The sequence below is a fragment of the Glycine soja genome, chromosome 4, assembly GCF_004193775.1.
Source record: "Glycine soja cultivar W05 chromosome 4, ASM419377v2, whole genome shotgun sequence".
Taxonomy (NCBI): Eukaryota; Viridiplantae; Streptophyta; class Magnoliopsida; order Fabales; family Fabaceae; genus Glycine; species Glycine soja.
The window spans coordinates 40,021,057-40,044,189 of NC_041005.1; the positions used below are offsets into that span (position 1 = coordinate 40,021,057).

Genomic DNA, 23,133 nt, shown 5'->3' on the forward strand with positions numbered 1-23,133 from the left:
TTCTTCCACTCTTTTTTACCTTTTTCTTTTCTCTCTTGTTTTTCTTTCCACAACTTAAGGGATCTCAACTCATCTAATATCTTATACAAGGGGTCCTTAGGAGTAGAACCCTCACCATTAACACTAGATGAAGAATGAAGACTCATGTTGGTTCCTAAGTTATGGTTCTTTCTTGTTGGGGGTTTGAAAACAAAAGGTAAAAGAAACTATGGTTGAAACTAGCCAAAATAAACACTAAAAGAGGTGTGAAAGATAAGGTAAAAACTAATTTGTAAAAGGCAACCTATCTAGGCGGTTTGACAATGGAGGGTAAAGGAAATAAGCTATGAAAGTAAGCAAGAAATTAAAGTGCAAGAAATGAAAACTAGGCGGATCCTAAGAGTTTGGATGACCTCATTTAAGATTCCCAACAAAACACTCACTATCCTAAGGGAAAATTGCTTAAAATTATTACACACAAATGGAAGTAGGGTGACCTATTGGAGGCTCCCAACTTACTTCCAATGAAAGGCCTTTTTGTTACAAAATTTGAAAGCAAAGAAAATTGCCAATTACAAAATTTAAAAAAAAGTCCTCAATTGTGGTGGCTATTCTCTCTTTGGTGTTTCACTCAATTTGGAGTGCTTCTTAGTCCAATAGCTCTTAAGGTGGTTGGCCCCTTGCTTCTTGACTCAAATTCTTCAAGGTATGGCACCAATCCTCCTTTCCAATTCCCTATATGGCAACTCACAAGTAAGGAAACAAAGAGACAAGCAATAACCAAAGACAAAAAAAAATGAAATGAAAGCTAAACCAATATAGTTTTAACAAGACAAATTTTCAAGGATTATTCAACAATTAAAGCAATGAAAAGCACACAAAAGCAATCTAAAAAAAAAGACTCAAGAAACCTCTAGTTTTGGCACTTGTTTTCACAATAATTTTCAATTGAAATTTCAGAACTAGGATTGGTATAAAATAGGCACCAATTATAGGACAAATTTTGAGCCAAAACAACAAGCACACTTCCCTTTCACTTTTTTTTCCCGGACACTGATTTTTCTGCCAACTTGTGTGATTTTTATTATTTTTTCCTTTATTCCAAACGCTTGGTCCTTTTTTCATAATTTTGGTCCAGATGTCTAGAAAATTCAGTAAAAATTTTAGCTCAAAACACGTAGTGACCAATTCCCAGTAATTTATACAAGTTCGTATGTTCAAGCTGCCAGCACCAGCGATTTCAACCTAGAAATCAAGAGTAGCGTTTATGCTGCTTAAGGCTTGGATAGTTACAATTTGTGTTTGCTTATGCTGAATTATCTTGAATAACACAATTCAAGAGAGCTTAAGACTTATTTTGATTCACAAATCCAGCCACAACTCAGCACCTCAACTCAACTTCATCATAGGCATCATGTAGGAAACTTAGAAAACAAAAAAAGAGTTCAACAACAAGACTACTTATAGGAATTGATTTAGAACATGTTATGAATTAAATAACATGCATGAATTAGACTCAAAATTCAAAAGATAGGCTAAGAATGACAAGAATACATGAACAAATGTATCTAGAATTCAATCAACAAAATCAAAATTCAACACAAACTTAGAACATCATGTGACAATTACTATGACTAAACATGACTCTAAGACAACATGGATTAAGTAATTTACACTTAGATTTTTGTGTTTTCTTTTCTAATCAATATTTGGGAAGAAAATTTAGATCTAAGTTTCAGCACAAGAATATTATGAATGAAAAATGATAGAACCTAAAATCAACACAAAAACATGATTCAAGAGTAGATCTACAAAATTTGAACCATAGAAATGCAAGAACAAGTGTAGATCTAAGATTTAATTGGTTTATTTTTTTAATCTACTCTAAACAGCACCAAGCCACAAGACAATGGAGGATATACATGGAGAATAAGATGAAGAAAAAGGAATTAAAGAGAATTCACTAAACAAAAAGATAGAGGAAGCAAAAGAACATCACCTAGATGAAGATGCTCTTGATACCACATGATGTAAGCTCCATTAGAGCTTGTAGGCCTAGGATCTTCTTCATCAATGGATTCCTTTGCTACTTGCAAGATGAATGGCAGTGGAATGGAGAAGGAAGAGAGAGAGGAGACGCCACTTCAAGGAGAAGATGAGTCTAGAAGAAGCTCACCACCATAGGAGGCCATGTATAAGAGCTTGGAGGAAGAAAGAGATGAATGAAGGGAGAGGAAGAGAAGAGCACGGAATTTTGTGCTCTAAAAGAGCTCTAAAATCGGAAGTTTAATTTTCAAATGATCAAATTTGAAAAAATGCACACACATGACCTCTATTTATAGCCTAAGTGTCACACAAAATTGGAGGGAAATTTGAATTTCAATTCAAATTTCACTTGAATTTGAAATTGAATTTATGGAGGAAAATGTTGGAGCCAAAATTTCACTAATTATGATTAGTGAATTTCAGTTATGGTTCAGCCCACTAATCCAAGATCAATTCCAAGATTCTCCACTAAGTGTGCTTAGGTGTCATGAGGCATGTAAAGCATGAAGGACATGCACAAAGTGTGACTATATGATGTGGCAATGGGGTGTAGTAAGCAAATGCTTACCTCCCCCTCTAAAATTTAATTGGATTGGGCTTCTACCAATTCAATTAAATTTATTTCCCAACATACACATCAAATATTCACTTAGTGCATGTGAAATTACAAAATTACCCCTAATACAAAAACTAGTCTAGGTGCCCTAAAATACAAGGGCTGAAAAATCTTATATTTTTAGGGCACCCTACCTACATTATGGAGCCCTAAATACAAGGACCAAATATAATGACATCTTAATCTAACATGTACAAAGATAATTGGACCCAACCTTAGGTCATGGGCTCAGAAATCTACCCTAAGGTTCATGAGAACCCTAGGGCCTTCTTCAACAGCTCTAGCCCAATCCTCCTGGAGCCTCTTGCTCATGGCTCTAGTGATTGGTCCCTTCCTAGGGAGGATTGCATCATAGGGCCTCTCCCTCCTGATTCAAGTCCAACCCAAAAAAACACATTTGAACACACAAACTCTACCTATGAATTATGCAATACACACAACTACTCAATTGTTTTCGAAAGTCAATTTTTTTATAAATAATTTTAACTCATCGTGCTTCAAGTGATTAACTCGTCGGGTTCCCACAGTGGATCCCATCACAACTCATCGCGCATTAACTCGTCGCCCTTAAAGGATCTTACGGTTATTGATTACATAATTCATAGCTCACAACTCGATACAAACAACATCTCAACAATCATGTAATTTACAATCCATTGCGTACCAGATGAGTATCACTTACACACAATCTCAATCATAATTTAATAATAAAATAATTTATGGCATCTCATGTATCCTACACATATCATTCAATAGTTATATTTACTTGACACAACAAAAATATAAACTAAATTGAAATATATTAATTCAACAAAATAAAATAAAATAAAAACTTTTACAACAATTAATTTATAAAGTAACAAAAATAATCACTATGAAACAATAATTTCTATAACAACCTTATTTTATTTATTCTTCTTATTATTATTATTATTTTTATACATCACAGTGAAAATGCATACTTGGAATATACTAAGACAAAAATAAATAAAGTACCAAACCATTTTTTTTTATACTTCCAATATTTCTTAATGCTCAAAATATATTAATTCAATAAAATAAAAATAATTATTATTATGCAATAAGTTTACAGAAATATTTAATTTATTATATATATATATATATATATATATATATATATATATATATATATATATATATATATATATATATATATATAACTGAAAAAGCAAAAAGCATACGTATCAATATTACTATGGCTGCACTTACCAATATAATATCTTTAATGATTAACATATTAAATATAACGTAAAATTAACACATATAAAACATAACGTATAATTTACATATATAATTTACGACAGTATTTAAAGCGGAAACCAACGAAGAAATATTTCAACAATACTTGAAGTGGAGAATGTAACTAACATAACTGAAATATATGTAACTATTGTACAAATATTTGATTATTAATATATATATATATATATATATAACATTTGCAATTATTAAAACGTAACTACTATTTAATTATTTAAATTTGAAATATATGTAACAATAACTATTTTTAATTATTAACGTATATAACAGAAAAGAAATAAAATAATAATTTCACAACAATATTTAATTTATTTCTGAAAAATAAATAATTTCTATAACCTTATTTTATTTATATAAAACTGAAAAGCAAGAACATAAACCATAAACACGTATACAGTGAGCCAATTAAATTGGTTTGATATTTTTTTCTTTGTAATTCACAAGCATGTACATACGGGGAATCAACTTCCAGAATCTAGTATGAATATAGATACTAATAAAAGCAAGAACCACGGATATGAGTATTGCCGGTGCTGCACTTACAATTATAATATTTTCAATGATCATCATATTAAACATATATTATTGCACCTTGGAAAGAATATTTTTTTTTCAGCTACCATCCATTTACCAATTAAATATGCAGGATCATTAACGAATTAAACATATATATATTACACCTTCAAGGGAAGCATCTAAGTATCAACATTTTTACAAATTCACTCCAAGAAAACTATTAACATCAATAGAATTTTTTTTTTCTCATGAAAATCATAAAAGATAACATCAACGGACCCTAGGTTTATTTTTAGAATTAATGCACTTCACACCACTCAAATTGGAGCCCCACTTCCAGTTATATACATATGATTGCTATTATTGTATAATTCAAATTTAAATCAAACTTTGCAATAGGCAAAAAATTCATGTGAAACTAAAACTTGCAGCATATGTAAATAAATTAATCTTTGCACAAGTGAATTTAAATCACAATGACAAACAAAAATTTAGGAAAAATTGAGTTTAAGTTAAAAAGGAACAACCCAAAATAACCCAGAATTGATCCTCTAGGGATCCCTATACATGTTTATTCTAATCCCTAAGCGTGAGTAACTCATCCCTTACCTCGATGTAGTCACTCAAACGTTCTCCGTTAGCAATTGTGCCATTTTTGGTGCTCTCTAGAGCTCCTCATCCAATTGCTCTGTTAGGGTTCTTGTGCGTCAGAAGAAAAAGAAAGGAACAAAAGTGTTTTGTAAAAGCTACTCTAGGTTAAAATTTGGTTTATATAGTGGGAATTTATGACCTAATTACTTTTACTTATTTATTTATTAATTTTATTTATTATAGGAGAACTTAAAAAAAACACGACTGTTACATTATGAGCTAATGAAACAGTGCTGGTGTTGTCACACAGAATAATAGGAGTAGTGTGAGCTACTTGGAATTTAGAAAGAAGAGACTGAATCCAAGTAACCTCTGCTAGAATAAGTGTCATGATTCTATATTCTGCCTCAGAACTAGATCTTGCAACAACTGATTGCTTCTTAGACCTATTGGAAAAGTTCCAAGTCTCACATCGGCTAAAAATAAAAAATAATAAAGCCAGGATAGAATATAAGTGAGGGACAACCCTCACCTCATGAGCTAACTTTTGGGGTTGAGTTAGGCCTAAACTCACATTCTTAAGAATCTAAGATGGATTCAGAGCATATTCAAGATTAATCCAAAGGGTCACCCATCATTGTTATCCACGCACCAAGCCCAAGAAGTGTTGGGCGTAAAGGGGTGTATTAGGAAAAATCCAAGTCTCACATCGGCTAAAAATAAAGCCAAGATAGAATATATAAGTGAGAGGCAATACTCACCTCATGAGCTAGCTTTTGGGGTTGAGTTAGGCCTAAACTCACATTCTTAAGAATTTAAGAAAACCGCCAAGAGATGAGATTAGGTCCAAGAAAAATAGCCAGCCCCAAAAGTAGACCTCCTATCATCAGGATCAGAGGTTCAATCTGCATCACAATAGGCATGAAGAGCAAAAGGATACCTAAGAGGAGCAGACTAAAAGTGCAAACCCCAAGAAATAGTACCCATAAGATACCCCAACCAGTGTTGCTTGGAGGGTTTAGACATGAACTGACAAACCTTGTTAATAGAGAAACTAATCTATGGTCTTGTAATTCTAGCATACAACAAAGCACCAACAATGGACCTATACAGGGTATGATCAGAAAAATATTCAAAACCAAATTTGGTCAATTTATAGCTCCCAACCATAGGAGAAGAGATAGGATTTGATTCATCCATTTTAGTTTCGGCCAAGAGATCTCTGATGTACTTTGATTGAGTTAAAATGAGAGAACCATCATTCTGTCTTTGAACTTCAATACCCAGAAGATAGTCCAAATCACCAAGATCTTTGAGGGAAAAAACAAAATTCAGTTTTGAAACAAGAGAATGAATCAAAGTGGTGTTGTTGCCCATGATAATAATGTCATCTACATAAACTAAGATGTAGACAACAAACTGATTCTCAGAAAAAACAAAGAAGGATCACATTTTCTTGAAGAAAAATTGAAGCTGAGAAGAGTACCTTTTAGTTTGTCAAACCAGGCTCCAGGAGCCTGTTTTAGGCCATAAATAGCTTTATGCAGTCTACAAACCTGAGTCTTATTGGAAGAAATGAATCTAGGAGGTTGAGTCATGTAAACCTCTTCCTCAAGAATGCCATTTAGGAAAGCATTGTTGACATCATGTTGTTGAAGAGGCCAATTGTGAGAAACAACAAGAGAGAGAATCAACCTAACAGTAACAGGTTTGATTATAGGAGAAAAGGTCTCCTTGTAATCAAAATGTGAAAACCCTTAGCAACAAGCCTAGCTTTATACTCTTGTTAGCTGAGCCATTCGAATCTTCCTTTACTTTAAACACCCACTTACACCCAATTTTTGTTCTATTAGCGGGAAGATCAATTAATGTCCAAACAACATTCCTTATTAGAGCATCATATTCAAATTGCATAGCAAAATACCATGAAGGATCAGCTAAGGCATCTTTGGTTGATTTTGGTTCAAGATGAGCTAGTAAAAAGAGTAGGATTGATTTTGGGTTTAACAATACCAGACTTTGCACAAGTACAGATAGGATGAGTATTAAGAGGCTTGTTGGGAGAGCATCAGTAGGAGAAAAGGTGGGATTTTGGTCTTGTGGTATAGTAGTATTGGTCAGGTCTTGTGATAAGATGGGACTTTGGTCTTGAGGTAAGGCAATATCCCTATCATTCAAGGGTTGTGAATGAGAAGTGCTATGAATCTGTTCACTGTGAGAAGATAGATGAGATGAAGAAAGTGAGGATAAGGTGTTATTTGTGTTACTAGATGATAATGCAAGCTAAAAGGAAGATAACACAGTAAGGGTAGATGTAGTATCAAGAACTTAAGAAGTTATTAAAGATGGCTCAGGAAATAGGGTAGGATAAGGGCAGCTATGTTCATTGAAAATGACATCTTTTGAAATCTATAATCTGCCATAAGCAACTACACACTTGTATCTTTTATGTGAAGGACAATACCCCAAGAATACACACTCTTGAGATCTAATTTGAAGCTTGTGCTAGTTGTATGGCCTTAGCCAAGGAAAACAAGAACAACCAAACACTTTCATAAAAGAGTAATCAGGTTGTTTGTTGAATAGTTTCTGATAAGGAACTTCATTATTTATAGCATATGAGGGCAATCTGTTGATGAGGTAAATGCTTGAGACAAAGGCATGGTCCCAATAATGAAAAGGTAACTTGGCTTGAGATAGAAAAGTGAGACCCAACTCCACAACATGTCTGCGCTTGCTTTCTACTACTCCATTTTGGTGATGAGTATGATGACATATTAGTTTGTGCTGAATACCATGCTCTATCAAGAATTTTGTGAAAGGTCTGAACTCCCCTCCCCAATCAAACTGAATAGCCTTGATAGACATATTAAACTTATTTGAAACCATAGTTTTAAACAGTTTAAAGATTTCTAAAGTGACAGATTTATTCTTAAGTACATCTAAGTGAACCCGGTATTAGCATCAACAGAAGTAACATAATACCGAAAACTAGAAGAAGATGGGGATGTGGCAAGTCCACAAAGATCAGTAAAGACAAGATCAAAAGGTTTTGCATAGATAGTATGAGAAAGATAAGAAGCAAGTCTATGTGACTTTCCAATACAATAGTGATTACAAAAATCTGTTGGTTCTTTATTAATATTTGGAATATTAAAAAGTCGAAATACAATTTTCATAGCAATAACACTAGGGTGACCCAGCCTACAGTGCCATGTTGCAAAAGAAGTAGCACTACTAGTAGCTGTATTTACAACATTCTTATCTACAACAGCTTTATTTGATGGAACAAATTGAAAATCAGAGTCACTAGTGACTGTATTTACAACAAGACTTTGTACAAAACCTTTGACAAACATTTGAAGGAAGATTGCACTTGAGCATAGAAGCAAGAAGTTGAGGGAACTAATAGAGATCACTTCCCACACATCCTTTAGGCAGAACAAGTTTAGAAACTTGTGATTTAACAAGACAAAATGATAAGTGAAACTCAAAAGGCACATTGTTATCCTTGCAAAATTAACTGACACTAATGAGATTCTTAGTAGTAGAAGGAACAAATAATAAATTACTAAGAGTAAGGGAAAAATCAGGATTAAGAAGAGATAAAAAGGTGGAAACACCTGATGAATTAATGTTGAGACCCTAGCCATTACCAATGGTGATTTGGTTAGGTCCCTCAAAAGGTGTCACTTGTTGTGTGTTTTGTGACATATTAGTCACATGATGGGAAGCGCCAGAATCTAGATACCAAGTCTGAGTCTGAGTGGGAGCAGATGATGAACTAGCCAGATAAATTTGAGGACTAGATAGTTGTTTAGAAGATTGTTGACTGGTCTGTTGTGGCTGAAGAACAACATACTGAGGTTGAGCAGATATTGATGAGTGACTGCTGAAGAGAGGAAAGCACATACTGAATGGGTTTGAGCAAATAAAACTTGCTGAGAAGTCTACCACTTTGAGCTGAAGTAGATTGAGTAGGAGGCAAGTGAGGCTAGTGGAGGAAGATTAGGAACATAATCTTCCTCTAATATGTGATAACAATAAGCAGCAGCATGTCCAAATTTATAACAAATCTGACACTGAACATAAGAAAACCTACCTCTACCACCACCACCACGATTCTTTCAGCCAAAGTTCTTAGACTGTGTAGAATTAGGATTAATAGAATTATTAAGGGATGAATTTCCAGAGTTGAGATTAACAGAACCTAAACCTTGAGTAAGGTTAATAGAACCTAAAGCTCTTTTTTGAGATATCTCAATACGCACTTCACACATAAGCAGTAGTGTTCCAACTTCATCAACAGTGAATGGACCAAACCAACTAGTAATCATAGAAATCGATGACTTGTTCATCAAGAAGACCATCGAGAATTAGGTCAAGTTGTTCAGAATTGGAAACAATTTCACCAATCGAAGTAAGCTCATTAACAAGCGTCTGAACATGTAGAAATAATTCAAAATAGAACAATTATCAAGGAAGAGATTTCAAAGCTCATTACGAACCTTAGCTCTCGTGAGAGAAAGAAAATGTAATTGAATTCAATCCCAGAGTTGCCACGACAATCGACATTAAATGACACATGAGAGAATGTCATTGGAAATGGTGGACTACAACCATGCAAGAAGAAATTGATCTTATTCATACCAAACGCAATACTCGTTGGTGACTTTATTAGGATCACAATCTTCAATCAAAGCATATTTTTATGGAATTTTTGGATTAATGATGTAGCCTTCAACATGATGACTATGAATAACAAGTTCAACATTGAATCCAAAGATGATAATTCTTCTCGTGCAACTTCTGAGAAATGGAATGCGCAAAGGACTTTGAAGAAGCATTTACCAACGAAGTTGGTTGTGTTAGTGGGGAGGAAGGAGGAGAAACTGAAGGAAGAATCAATGCGGAAGCCATGAACAGAAAAAAGGTTTTGACCTAAGTTGTGATACCATAAAAGACTTGAGAGAATTTGAGAGAGAAAGAGAAAGAAGTTTGAGATTGAGAAAACTGATATTATTCAACCCAACTGTAAACTGATTACAAGGATGAATATATAGTTGGATAACTACCAACTAACGTAACTGTCAACTAACTAACTAGACTATCAATTGACAACAGACTACCTACTAACTACAGTAGTTAGAATATCAGTTAACTAACAAATAGCAAAAAGAAAGCACTGTAAGTAATTCCTTTGTCCCACATCGCTTGGTTTGTAAAACTTGAGTCTTATTAGTGTTATATATAGAGACATCTTGTAAGCTTTAAAATGTGCAAATAATAAAAAGTTCTCTTAGTGTAGCCGTGGACGTAGGTACATACATTGTGTCTTCTCTGTTTTCTCCTTATTCCTTTCTCTTCTTCTTATTGCTCTATACTAACAACTGGTATCAATGTCGATGGTTCGACTTGGTGATCAGCTCAGATGATTAAGATGGCGACAATGGATCTTAGCCTTGGGGATCCCTTGTATCGAAAGTCTTCCTGACGATGAGTCCAAGCAGCGTATCCCACAGATGGAGCAGCGGTGCAAGTACCGCAAGTAGTTAGAGCATGTAGGCTCTAATGGCTATACTCATGGATGATAATGACTTCTGCTTGAGGGGGAGGCTATCATATGGAAGAGACTCACACTTGAGGGGGAGATTGTTGGGTTACAAGTGTGAGGTGAAGCCCCATATCTGACAAAAGTGGAAAAGTTAAGCACCATATAAGTGAGGAGAATACCCATAAACCTGAGCCTTAAGGTTTTGGGTTAAAGTGTGGTGTCAATTTCCCTTATATGGTGGCTTGTGGTCTATTGGTGTAAATCACGGTGTTTTACTCCCCTCGATTTCCCCAAAAACTGGTATCAAAGCTTTTGGTTACTCCACGGGATTTCCTTAGTTTAGAGGAATTAGTGGGAGTCTTCTCAGTTTAGAGGAGGCAGTGGGAGCAACGGCATTAGAAGAGGGGAAGGTGAAGATCGAGAAGTTCGATGGCAAAGATTTCAGCTTTTGGAAGATGCAGATAGAGGATTATCTATATCAGAAGAAGTTGTATTCAACCCTTATCAGGGGATAAGCCAGACGACATGAAGCAAGAAGAATGGAACTTGCTAGATCGACAGGCTCTTGGCGTGATCAGATTGACATTAGCCAAGAACATTGCGTTCGACATCAGAAATGAGAAGACTATTGCAGGCTTAATGAAGGTATTATCCGATATGTACGAGAAGCCGTCAGCAGCCAACAAAGTATACTTGATGCGTCGGTTGTTCAACCTCAAGATGGGAGAAGGTATCTTTGTGACTGATCATATTAATGAATTTAATACTATTCTTGCCCAGTTGGAGTCAGTGCAAATTAAATTTGAGGATGAGGTGAAGGCATTGATTCTATTGTCATCACTACCGGATAGTTAGGCTGCAACAGTTACTGCAGTTAGTAATTCTACAAGGGAGAACACATTAAAGCTTAGTGACATTTGTGACTTGATCTTAAGCGAAGATGTTTACAAGAGAGATTCAGGAGAATCTTCTAGTCATGTTTCCAATTCAGCATTGAATACCAAAGGCAAAGGAAGGACTACCCAAAAGGGTTAGAATGGTCGAGGTAGATCAAAGTCAAGAGGAAAAGGTCAGACAAAATTTTGAAGTGACATTATTTGCTAGAATTGTGACAAGAGAGGTCACTTTACCAATTAGTGCAAGGCACCAAAGAAGAACAAGACTCACAAAAACAAGAAGCACGATGATGATGAATCCCCAAATGCAGAAATTGATGAATTTGATGATGAATTTGCAACTTGGATAGTCCTGCTGATTCATGGATTATGGACTCAGGTGTGTCGTTCCACACCACTCCCTCTAAGGATTTATTGTCTAACTATATTTCTGGAAGGTTTGGGAAAGTTTACCTTGCAGATGAAAAATCTCTTGACATTGTCAGAAGAGGTGATATTGACATCAAGACCTCCAGTGGATCCCTATGGACATTGCACAATGTCAGACATATTCCTGCCTTAAAGAGAAATTTAATATCTATAGGGCAGTTGGATGATGAGGGGCATTACACCACTTTTGGAGATGGAGCTTGGAAGGTGATGGAAGCTTGCTTGTGGAGCTTCTATGGAGGCTGAATCTTTGTGCTTCAATGAGGTCCTTCAATGGTAATTTTCCACCATGGAGATGCAGCAGAAGGCAAAGGAGAAGAGGAGAGGGGAGGCACCATCCACTAGGGAATAAGCCATGGAAGAAGGAGCTTCACCACCAAGAATGTGCCTTGGATAAGAAGCTTGAAGAGGATGCATTAATGGAGGAAAAGAAAGAGAGAAGGGGGGAGCACGAAATTGAAGGAATAAAAGAGGGAAAGAAGTGGAACTTTGAAGTGTGTCTCATAAGACTTTCATTCATCAAAGTTACAACAAGTGTTACACATGCTTCTATTTATAGACTAGGTAGCTTCCTTGAGAAGCTTTCTTGAGAAAACTTCCTTGAGAAGCTTCTTTAAGAAAACTTCCTTGAGAAGCTAGAACTTAGCTACACACACCCCTCTAATAACTAAGCTCACCTCCTTGAGAAGATTCCTAAAGAAGCTAGAGCTTAGCTACACACACCTTTCTAATAGCTAAGCTCACCTCCTTGAGATGAGAAGCTAGAGCTTAGCTACACACCCCCTATAATAGCTAAGCTCACCCCCATGACAAAATACATGAAAATACAAAATAGTCCCTACTACAAAGACTACTCAAAATGCCTCAAAATACAAGACTAAAACCCTATACTACTAGAATGGCCAAAATACAGGGCCCAAATGAAGAAAAAACCTATTCTAATATTTACAAAGATAAGCAGGCTCATACTTAGCCCATGGGCTCAAAATCTATCCTACAGCTCATGAGAACCCTAGGGCCTTCCCTTGGATCTCTGGGCCTATCTACTTGGAGTCTTCTATCTAATGCTATTGTGGGGTAGGATTGCATCAGAAGGTAACAAAAGGCAATCTCGTTGTGGCTCGTGGAAAGAAGCGAGGATCTCTTTACATGATTGCAGATGAGGATATGGTAGCAGTTACTGAGGCTGTCAATAATTCAACCCTATGGCATCAAAGACTTGGACACATGAGTGAAAAAGGAATGAAGCTTATGGCGACAAAGGGTAAGCTATCAAGCCTGAAGCATGTTGATGTTGGTGTTTGTGAACATTGTATCTTTGGAAAGCAGAAAAAGGTTAGCTTTTCAAGGGCAGGGAAGACTCCTAAAGTTGAAAAGCTAGAATTGGTGCACACAGATGTTTAGGGGCCAGCCCCAGTGAAATTTGGGTGAAACTCACCCTATTATGTCACCTTTATCGACGACTCTACCAAAAAGGTATGGGTTTATTTTCTTAAAAATAAATCTGATGTGTTTTCTGTGTTTAAAAGGTGGAAAACAGATGTTGAAAATCAGATAGGTCTAAAGGTTAAAAGTCTGAAATCTGACAATGGCGAGGAGTATGATAGTTAGGAGTTTAAGGACTTCTGTTTAGAACATGGGATCAAAATGATTAAGACAATACCAGGAATACCTGAGCAAAACGATGTTGTAGAAAGGATGAATAGAACCTTGAACGAGAGAGCGAGGTGTATGCAGATCCAATATGGCTTGGCTAAAGCATTCTAGGCAGAAGCAATAAACACAACAACATATCTCATCAATAGAGGACATCAGTTCCTTTGAATTATCAGCTGCCCGAAGAAGTATGGTCTGGAAAGGAGGTAAAACTTTCACATTTGAGAATTTTCGGTTGTGTTTCATATATACTTATAGACTCTAATAGTAGAGATAAATTCGATTCGAAGGAGAGGAAATGTTATTTTATTGGTTATAGATCTGAAATGTATGGCTACAGGTTTTGGGATAACCAAAACAAGAAAGTTATCAGAAGCAGGAATGTCACTTTTAATGAGAACTTATTCTATAAGGACAAATTTTTTGCAGAATCTACATGTGCAAGTAAACTATCAAAATTTTTTTAGAAAGCAACACTTAAAGAAATTTCATAAAGTGATGTAACCAATAGAAACCAGAGTACATACATAGAGGTTGAGTCAGAACTAGAACCATCAACTCCTCCAAGAAAATCAAGGATAATTTCAGTACCACCAGATAGGTATTCCCCTTCATTGCATTATTTGTTGTTAACTGATGTTGGTGAGCTAGAATGTTTTAGTGAGGCTACGTAGGGGAATGACTCTATTGAGTGGGAGCTAGCAATGAAAGATGAGATGACATCCCTTTAGATGAATAAGACGTGGTCTTTAATTAAATTGCCAGAAGGAAAGAAAGCTTTACAGAATAAGTGGGTCTATAGGCTAAAGGAAGAATCTAACGGTAGAAGTAGATACAAGGTGAGACTTGTGGTGAAAGGGCTTAAGCAGAAACAAGGAATTGATTTCACAGAGATCTTCTCTCCAGTTGTAAAGATGACTACCATCAGAGTTATTTTGAGTATTGTAGCTGTAGAGAATCTTCACTTGGAGCAATTAGATGTTAAAACTGCATTCTTGCATGGGGATTTAGAGGAAGACATCTATATGACCCAACCAGAAGGTTTTGAAGTGCCAGGCAAGGAGAATCTTGTGTGCAAGCTTCATAAAAGTTTATATGGCTTGAAACAAGCACCGAGACAATGGTACAAGAAGTTTAATGAGTTTATGAGCAACTTAGGATTCAACAGATGTGACATGGACCATTGTTGCTACGTTAAGAAATATACTAATAGCTATGTTATCCTTGTCGTGTATGTTGATGACATGTTGATTGCAGGATCTAGTATGACAGAAATTAACAGGTTGAAGCAGCAGTTGGCAGACAACTTTGAAATAAAGGATCTTGGTCTAGCTAAAAAAATCCTTGGTATGAGAATTCTTAGAAATAGATCAGAAGGAATTTTGAAGTTGTCTCAGGAGATTCTAAGACCAGGAATACCCCTTTAGGATCTCATTTGAAGTTTTCAAAGAAGCAATATTTGCAGACAGATGAAGAAAAATGTTACATGTCAAGAGTACCATATGCATCAGCAGTCGGGAGTTTGATGTATGTTATGGTGTGTACCAGACCTGACATAGCACATGCAGTGGGAAATGTCAATAGTTTCCTATCAAATCCAGCAAAGGAGCATTGGGAAGTCGTAAAGGGGATACTCAGATATCTGAAGGGTACTTCAGGGATGTGTTTGTGCTTCAGAAAAAGCAATCTCACTTTACAGGGATTTTGAGATGCAGACTTGGGATGAGATTTTGATACCATGAAAAACACCACAGGCTACATTTTTACTTTAGGAGGTACTGCTATGAGTTGGAAGTCTAAACTTCAAAATAAAGTTGCTCTCTCAACCACAGAAGCCGAGTACATAGTTATCTCAAAAGCAGCTAAGGAGATGATTTGACTAAAGAATTTTTTCAATGAATTAGGGAAAGAACAAGATAATGCTTCAATGTTCAGTGATAGTTAAAGTGTTATAGGTCTTGCTAAGAATCAAGTCTTCCATTCTAGATGCTAGCATATTCAATTAAGATACCATTTTATCAGGGAGTTGATAAATGATGGAGACTTATCTTTGCTAAAGATCTTAGGATCAGAGAATCCAGCAGATATGTTGACTAAAGCTATTACAACTGACAAGCTGAGGCTTTGCATTGCCTCAGTTAGCCTTCAAGGATAATTAAAGATGAAGGCGCACACTAGGTAAAGAGTTGATGAACTCATTGCTTACAAGGAGCTGCTAGAGTTTGGAACTTAGACCCCAAGTGGGAGAGACAAGGCATACAACACAGGAATAGAGAAAAATGAAACATCGACAAAGTAGCACTGCCTCGTCAATATTTTGCATGTTTTGAAAGAAAAGTCAATATAATGGGAGCGTCAAAAAAGGATTTCAAATGAAATTCATCTATGGTAATCACATAAAAAGAAATCAAATCGCACCATTCCACTCTTTGTGTAGCCAGCTTCATGAAGATATTAAGGGATCTGTGTTGTCTTTCCATAACCAGTTTCTACAACAATTACAAGTACCTATATAAAGAGATTATTCAAATTAAATTTGAATGAATATACAATTGTATGCAAGAAAATACTAATAAAAAGGTAATGAAATCAAATGAATACAAATATAGAATAGTTCACTGACAACAGAGATGAAATTCATTCATTCTCAACACCAAATAAAAAGTAATCGAATAAAAAAATATGGGAAATGGAAAGAAAGGAATAAAGAGGAAAGAGTGGGGGGCATGCCTGGTGATTATGAACAGCTTCGACCAATTCATCCCGATAAGGGTACATATGTAACCTTTTCCTCTCTTCCTTTAGAAAAAAACAATAGAGAAAGTGAGTAACTCTAGTCACCTTTTATAAATTAATCTTGCCAGAAGATTGAGATTTTTATTTCTTAACCCTCATGTTTTAAATGGATGACTAATAATCAACCTCCTAGCTTACGTTCTTTCTCAAAGAATTAAAATATCAATAATATGATTAATGTAATTATTTCATTAACGAATATAAAAATAGCCTCAGGTTATCTTTCCTCAGGTTATCATTTACAGTAATTCGCGATGAGGGAGACAGAGCAAGGTAGAGAGAGAAATAAAGAGTGGGTAAGAGTGGGACCCCAATGAAATCACACCGGAAACGGGTATGGCCAATAGATTGAAATGAGACAAACAAATTGGATAGATGCACCTGACATTCATTCCTTCTACTTCACCAGATTTCCTGAAGAGATGAACGAAACAGAATTGTGGTATGAGTTTAAAAAATGGGGGGACGTGCGAGAGGTTTTCATTGCAAGAAACTGTAATAGGAGGGGTAAGAGATATGGTTTCGTAAGATTCAACGGGGTGGAAGATGTTAGATGGCTTGAAAGAAAACTGGACAACCTAGTAGTAAGGGGACTGAAAATGCATGTCAATATACCAAAGCATGGAAGAGAGAGGATGATACAAGGAGAAGCCAACATGAACGATAAGTACAGGATGGAAAAAACCTCAGACACGTTACTCGAGGGCGAGAAAGGTAAAGATAACCTTGAAGGTGCAAAGGACAACAACTCCAACAAATGACAGCGACATCCTTGTATGCAAGAGTGTTGATGACAGGCAGCAGCAACACGGGACGAGGAAGAAATTTCACAAATCCGAGTCCAACAGGAACAATCTCTTATTTGCTAGTACAGTTGAACATACCTGTGGAGGAAAAGACATGGCTAAGCAATACCTGGGTGGGAAGACTGAAGAATCTTGCGATGTTTGATAGAGTGCAAGACGATTTCATGTGGAATGGGGATGATGACATCACGCCAAAATATATAGGACATGACATGATATTGCTACTAGGACTCACAGAGGTCAGAGCTCAACAACTAGTTAGGGAAGCAACTAAGCAAGGTTGTCCTTATTTTACTTGCTGGAAAAGTGGAATCCTTATATGAGAATTGGGTACCGACTCGTTTGGATGTTGTGTTGGGGAATACCTCTACATGCATGGGATTTGGAGCATATTAAATAGATTGTGTCGGTGATAGGATAAGTGGTGGTGGTGGTGGTGGTGGTGGATGACGAAGTGGAAGAACTCCAGAGGCTGGATAGGGCTCGGGTACTAGTTAAGCCACCACAACAACCAATAATCAAACACAATGTATCAACATGGATTAATAGGGTGGGATACATAGTACACATGGTTGAAGAAACTTGTTACAACCCCGATAGATGCATATGTCGGAGAGGGAGCTTCATAAGGTCATCGGAGGAAATAAGCTCCGATGAGAGCCATAAAGGGACGCCATTGCTGGACGGTGATGTAACACCGGAAATAGTACTGTTGTCGAAGAACAATTTTTTGATTGGCGGCGAGCAGCTATGAGAGGTTTCTGAGGTACAACGGACTGAAGGAAAAGACTACTCGCATGAACCACATGGTAATAACTTTAGGGTACTGACACGAACATAGAAGCTAGTCACATCCAAGATAACTAGCAGAAAAAAAGAAGTTGACCGGAGCAACCATAGGGCTGACAGAAGTGAACAAATTGAGGAAAAAGGGATAATAGCTAAAGTCAATCACAGCCTTATCCACCGAAAAGAACCTGGGGTAAAAGCATGAAAGAAATGATAGAGAAAGGACAAATGAAGGAGACAGGAAAATGTATAGCAGAAATCAGGGAAGAGGAAGATGCACTAGAAGGGATAAAGGGCAAAAATGATAGTGGGCATGAGGTGGGCCCACTGCTTTTAGAAATATTTGAATTAAAGGATACAGAGTCACATGCTGGTGTACTCAAGGCTGAGGGTGACGGGCCCTTAATGGGCCTTACTAAAAACAACTTTGCTGAAAATAATGAAGGGGCAGAAGGCAATACAAATTGCAAACAAAATGGGACAACATGTGTGAAGAAGGTATACTCAAGAAGCAGAGGGTGCAGAAAGCAATTGGACCACAATATAACAGATGGGCCCACTGGTGGGCTCTAAAAAAATCAAACACCAACATCCAGATTGAAGCCAGTAGCACGAAGGGGAATTCTGACAAATATTCGCCAGTAATGAGAGGTAGTGGGCTGAAAGAAGTGGCAGATTGGGAAGAAATTGACAAAATACAACATGTAACATAGATTTCACAACAAAATAACAATCACGAAAGTTGTGATCAAATAAAAGAAGAAAAATCATAATGGACCATGGCGCAGAATCTGGGAGTTACATGTGGGAGAGGGGATGCAATAGTGGTCACCAAGTTGATTAGTATGGAGGAAAGGGACAAGAAGGAGGCTGACAGGTTGGGAAATAAGGGGGCTGGATAATGAAGATCATCACTTATAATATAAGGGGGTTGAGGAGGGGGGTAAAGTGGGCAGCAATTAAAAGAATGGTAATAAAGGAAAGGGTAGATATGTTGTGTCTACAAGAGACTAAGAAGGAACAAATAGATAAATTTGTTTGTCAGGCTATGTGGGGAGATATAGAGGTAAGGTGGGAGAAACAACCAATGTGTAATAGAGCACAGGGTTTACTTTGTCTGTGAAATGAAAAATCTTTCAGATTGGAGAGGAAGATAAGTGGGCAAGGTTTTACTTATTTAGAAGGCATATGGGTTCCTGATGGGCAAAAAATGTCTATAGTCAACATATACTTGCCATGTGACATGGTTCAGAGGAGAAACTTGTGGGAGCACATCAGACATTTGAGAGATTTAAGCCCAGGAGTATTGTGGTGCATACTAGGAAATTTTAATAGTATTAGAAGCTCAGCTGAGAGAGTAGGGCTAAGTCAGGGGGGGTAAATGATAGTAATGTGGAGGAATTCAATGAATGGATCGATTACCTTGAGGTTGAAGATGTGCCTTGTATGGAAAGAAAATTCACTTCGTACAAGCCAAATGGAACAACAAAGAGCAAATTGGACAGAGTCCTTCTCTCTGCTGAATGGTTTCTCAAATGGCAAGGAACTACACAATTTATACTGGAAAGAAACTTCTCAGATCATTACCCAATCTTGCTGAAATCTGAAAGTATTAATTAGGGACCGCGACCTTTCCGGATTTTGAATTGTTGGTTCCATGATAAATCATTCCAAAGGGTTGTTCAAGAATCCTAGATGAATAATCATGTAAGGGCTTGAGGGGATTTGTGCTTAAATAAAAAATAAAGGGAATCAAGGCAAGGCTGAAAGTATGGAATAAGGATCAATTTGGAGATTCACAACAGAAGCTAGCAAGCATCAAGAAGGAATTAAACAAGCTAGAAATTTAAGGAGATAAAAGACAATTATCTGACCAAGAGCTGTTGACCTAAAAAAAGTTGCAAGAGGAGTTGTGGGCAGCTGCTCAATCTCATGAGTCCCTACTAAGGTAGAAGGCAAGGTCAAGATTGATCAAAGAAGGGGATTGCAATTCCAAGTTATTCCATAGGATTGTAAACTCAAATCGCAGATTCAATACTTTGAGAGGAGTGTTTGTGAATGGTGTTTGGATTGATGAACCAGGAAAGGCGAAAGAGGAAATATGCTTGTTCTTCAAGAACAGATTTCAAGAGGAAGATTGGGTGAGGCCCAAACTAGATGGGGTCAGATTTAAAGCCATTGGACAGCAGCACAATGTCAGATTGTCGAAGCCATTTAATGCAAAAGAAATAAAGGTTGTTGTGTGGGAATGTGGGAGCGATAAGAGCCCCAAACCAGACGACCTTAACTTTAAATTTATTAAGAAGTTTTGGGGAGTTATCAAGGTGATGTGCTTTAGTTCATGGATAAATTCTTGGTTCATGGAACATTCTTGAAGGGGTACAATGCCTCATTCCTTGCTCTCATTCCTAAGGTGAATGACCCATAGAACCTAAACGAATATAGGCCTATTTCTTTAATAGGTAGCATATATAAAATTGTGGCCAAGGTGCTAGCGAGGAGGATGAAGGAGGTGTTTCCATTAATAATATATGAGAGACAAACTGCATTCATAGAGGGTAGACATTTGTCACACAGCACCCTTATTGAAAATGAAGTAATTCATGAAGCAAAAAGAAGTAACAAACCATGTTTGATGTTTAAAGTAGATTATGAAAAGGCTTATGATTCAGTCTCCTGGGATTTCTTGTTGTACATGTTAAGGAGGATGGGATTTTGCGATAGATGGCTATCTTGGATTGAGGGCTGCCTAAAATCCGCTTCTATATCCATATTGGTAAATGGTAGCTCTTCGTCTGAGTTCATTCCCCAAAGAGGTCTAAGACAAGGGGACCCACTAGCTCCCCTTTTATTTAACGTTGTTATGGAGGGACTCAATGGATTGCTGAGAGAAGCAATGGAGAAAAACTTGTTTCAAGGTTTACTAGTGGGAAGAAATGAGATGGAAGTTAGCATCTTACAGTATGCAGATGATACAATTTTCTTTGGGAAAACATCCATGGAAAATTTCAAAGCGATCAAGGTGATCTTGAGAAGCTTTGAACTTGTCTCAGGCCTCAAAATTAATTTCTCAAAGAGTAATTTTGTGGCAATCGGGATGTCGAAGAGATGGAAGGTGGATGCTACTAGGTATTTAAATTGCAGTCTATTGGCCATACCTTTCCTTTACCTGGGTATCTCGATTGGGGCAAACCCAAGGCATAGTGATGCCTGGGATCCTATTGTCAAGAAATGTCAGAGAAAGTACGCAAAATGGAAACAAAAGTTACTTTCATTTGGGGGAAGAGTCACTCTCATAAAGTCAGTTCTAAATTCAATTTTTATCTATTTCTTTTCTTTTTTCAAGGTTCCTAATAAAGTTTTGGCAAGCTAGTGTGGATACAGAAGTTGATTCTATGGAGATGGAGGTATGAAGCAGAAGAATATAGCTTGGGTAAAGTGGGAGCCAGTGTGTCTACCAAAGGAGAAAGAGGGAATGGGAATCAAGGATCTAAGGAAGTTTAATTATGCACTTCTCGGAAAGTAGAGATGGAACCTTCTCCATAACCAAGGGGACTTGTGGTCTAGGATACTGATTTCAAAATATGGTGGATGGTGGATTCTGGATGGAGAAAGAATGGGCAGTAGTGAATCAGCATGGAAGGGCATCAATCTCATAGCTCATTCCGGTGAAGATGGCAGTTGGTTAGCTTAACTCAAGTCTAGTGATAGTTAAGTATTAAAGAGCACCTACCACAAACATGAACAAAGTGGGGTCCGAAAACATATCTGAGCCAATTTTTGTGAGTTTACATCTAGAAGCCATAGGAGATGAGATAGATTGATCCTCTGTCATGCTAGTCATCTGTAGCAAATCTCTAATATATTTACTCTGAGTAAGAAATAGTGACTTGTCAGAGAGTGTAATGACTTCAATTCCAAGAAAATAATCTAGAGAACAAAGTTGTTTGAGGGAGAACTTGGAATTCAACTGAGAAGTGAGATGTTGAATCAGAGAAATAGAACTTCCAGTGATGATGATATCATCCACAGAGACAAGTAAATAAACTGTGTGAGAATCACTCTTCTAGATGAAGGGTGAAGGTTCATATTTACTTGCAGCAAACCCAAACTGAAGTAGTATGGTCTGAAGTCTTTTAAAACCATTGTCTAAGAGCCTATTAAAGGCCATAGAGAGCTCTGTTTAGTTTGCAGACCAATGTAGTGTTGAAGTTCTGAAAACTTGGTGGCTAAGACATATAGACAGTCTCATATAGAAAATCATTCAGAAAAGCATTATTCACATCTAGTTTAGCAAGGGACCACTGATTAGTGATAGCTAATGTTAAAATAAGTCTGATGGTAACAAGTTTCACTACAGGGGAGAAAGTTTCAAAAAAATCAAAGTTGAATACTTGATTAAATCCTTTTGCCACAAGCCTTGCTTTGTACTTATTGTGAAGCACCCACTGCCACAGCCTCAGCCACCACTACCAGCACCACCACTGGCACCACCTCACCGGCCACCAATGTAGTTGAAACCTCCACCAAAACCACCGCCACGGTTAGATCCACCATGGAAATTGGAAAAAAAATTCAAGCTCCTATTTGTTTGGCACTATTTGAGTGTGAGTATAGTTCACTATAGGTGATTCCATAAGTTGTTTCGATTATAGTAATGATCAAATGATAATCCAATGAGAGACCTTCAAGGATGGAATCAATATGCTCCTAAAGCATGATCGAGCTTCCAATAAAAGCAAGAGAGTCAACGATCACCTTAATTTGTGACAAGTACTCATGCATTTACTTGCCTACAAGTGTTGTCAATCAAAACTGAGGTCAAAGCTCATCCGCAGTAGCTCAGGTTTGCTTATGGAAAGTGATGCAATCCTCCCTAGGAAGGAACCAGTCACCAGAGCCATGAGCAGAAGGCTCTAAGAGGATTGGGCTAGAGCTACTAAAGAAGGCTCTAGGGTTCTCATGAACCTCAGGGTAGATTTATGAGCCCATAGGCCAAGGTTGGGTCCACTTGTCTTTGTAAATATTAGAATAAGTTTTCCTTCTTTTGGGCTTTGGGCCTTGTATTTTGGCCATTCTAGTAGTATAGGGTTTTAGCCTTGTATTTCAAGGCGTAGCTAAGCTCTAGCTTCTCATCTCAAGGAGGTGATCTTAGCTATTAGAGGGGTGTGTGTAGTT

At 37.0% G+C, this 23,133-nt stretch overlaps 1 protein-coding gene and 1 pseudogene across 1 annotated transcript; one reads left to right on the forward strand and one right to left on the reverse strand.

The window, feature by feature from the left end:
• The window catches only part of LOC114410799, a 40,187-nt pseudogene extending 22,834 nt beyond the window's left edge, over window positions 1–17,353 (reverse strand).
• A 1,381-nt stretch (window positions 17,354–18,734) lies between these two features.
• On the forward strand, window positions 18,735–21,649 carry LOC114410800. Its single transcript, XM_028374725.1, has 5 exons — window positions 18,735–18,832; window positions 19,985–20,279; window positions 20,615–21,198; window positions 21,302–21,362; window positions 21,482–21,649. The coding sequence occupies exons 1-5, from the start codon at window positions 18,735–18,737 to the stop codon at window positions 21,647–21,649; spliced, it is 1,206 nt and encodes a 401-aa protein (XP_028230526.1).
• The last annotated feature ends 1,484 nt before the right edge of the window (window positions 21,650–23,133 follow it).

Bases quoted from the DNA above. Each gene is read 5' to 3' on its own strand.
- LOC114410800 (XM_028374725.1), top strand. From the start codon at position 18,735: ATGGCGCAGAATCTGGGAGTTACATGTGGGAGAGGGGATGCAATAGTG. The intron at 18,833-19,984 runs GTTGGGAAATAA...CTCAAATCGCAG, and splicing joins GACAAGAAGGAGGCTGACAG to ATTCAATACTTTGAGAGGAG. The intron at 21,199-21,301 runs GTACGCAAAATG...TCTTTTTTCAAG, and splicing joins GTCAAGAAATGTCAGAGAAA to GTTCCTAATAAAGTTTTGGC.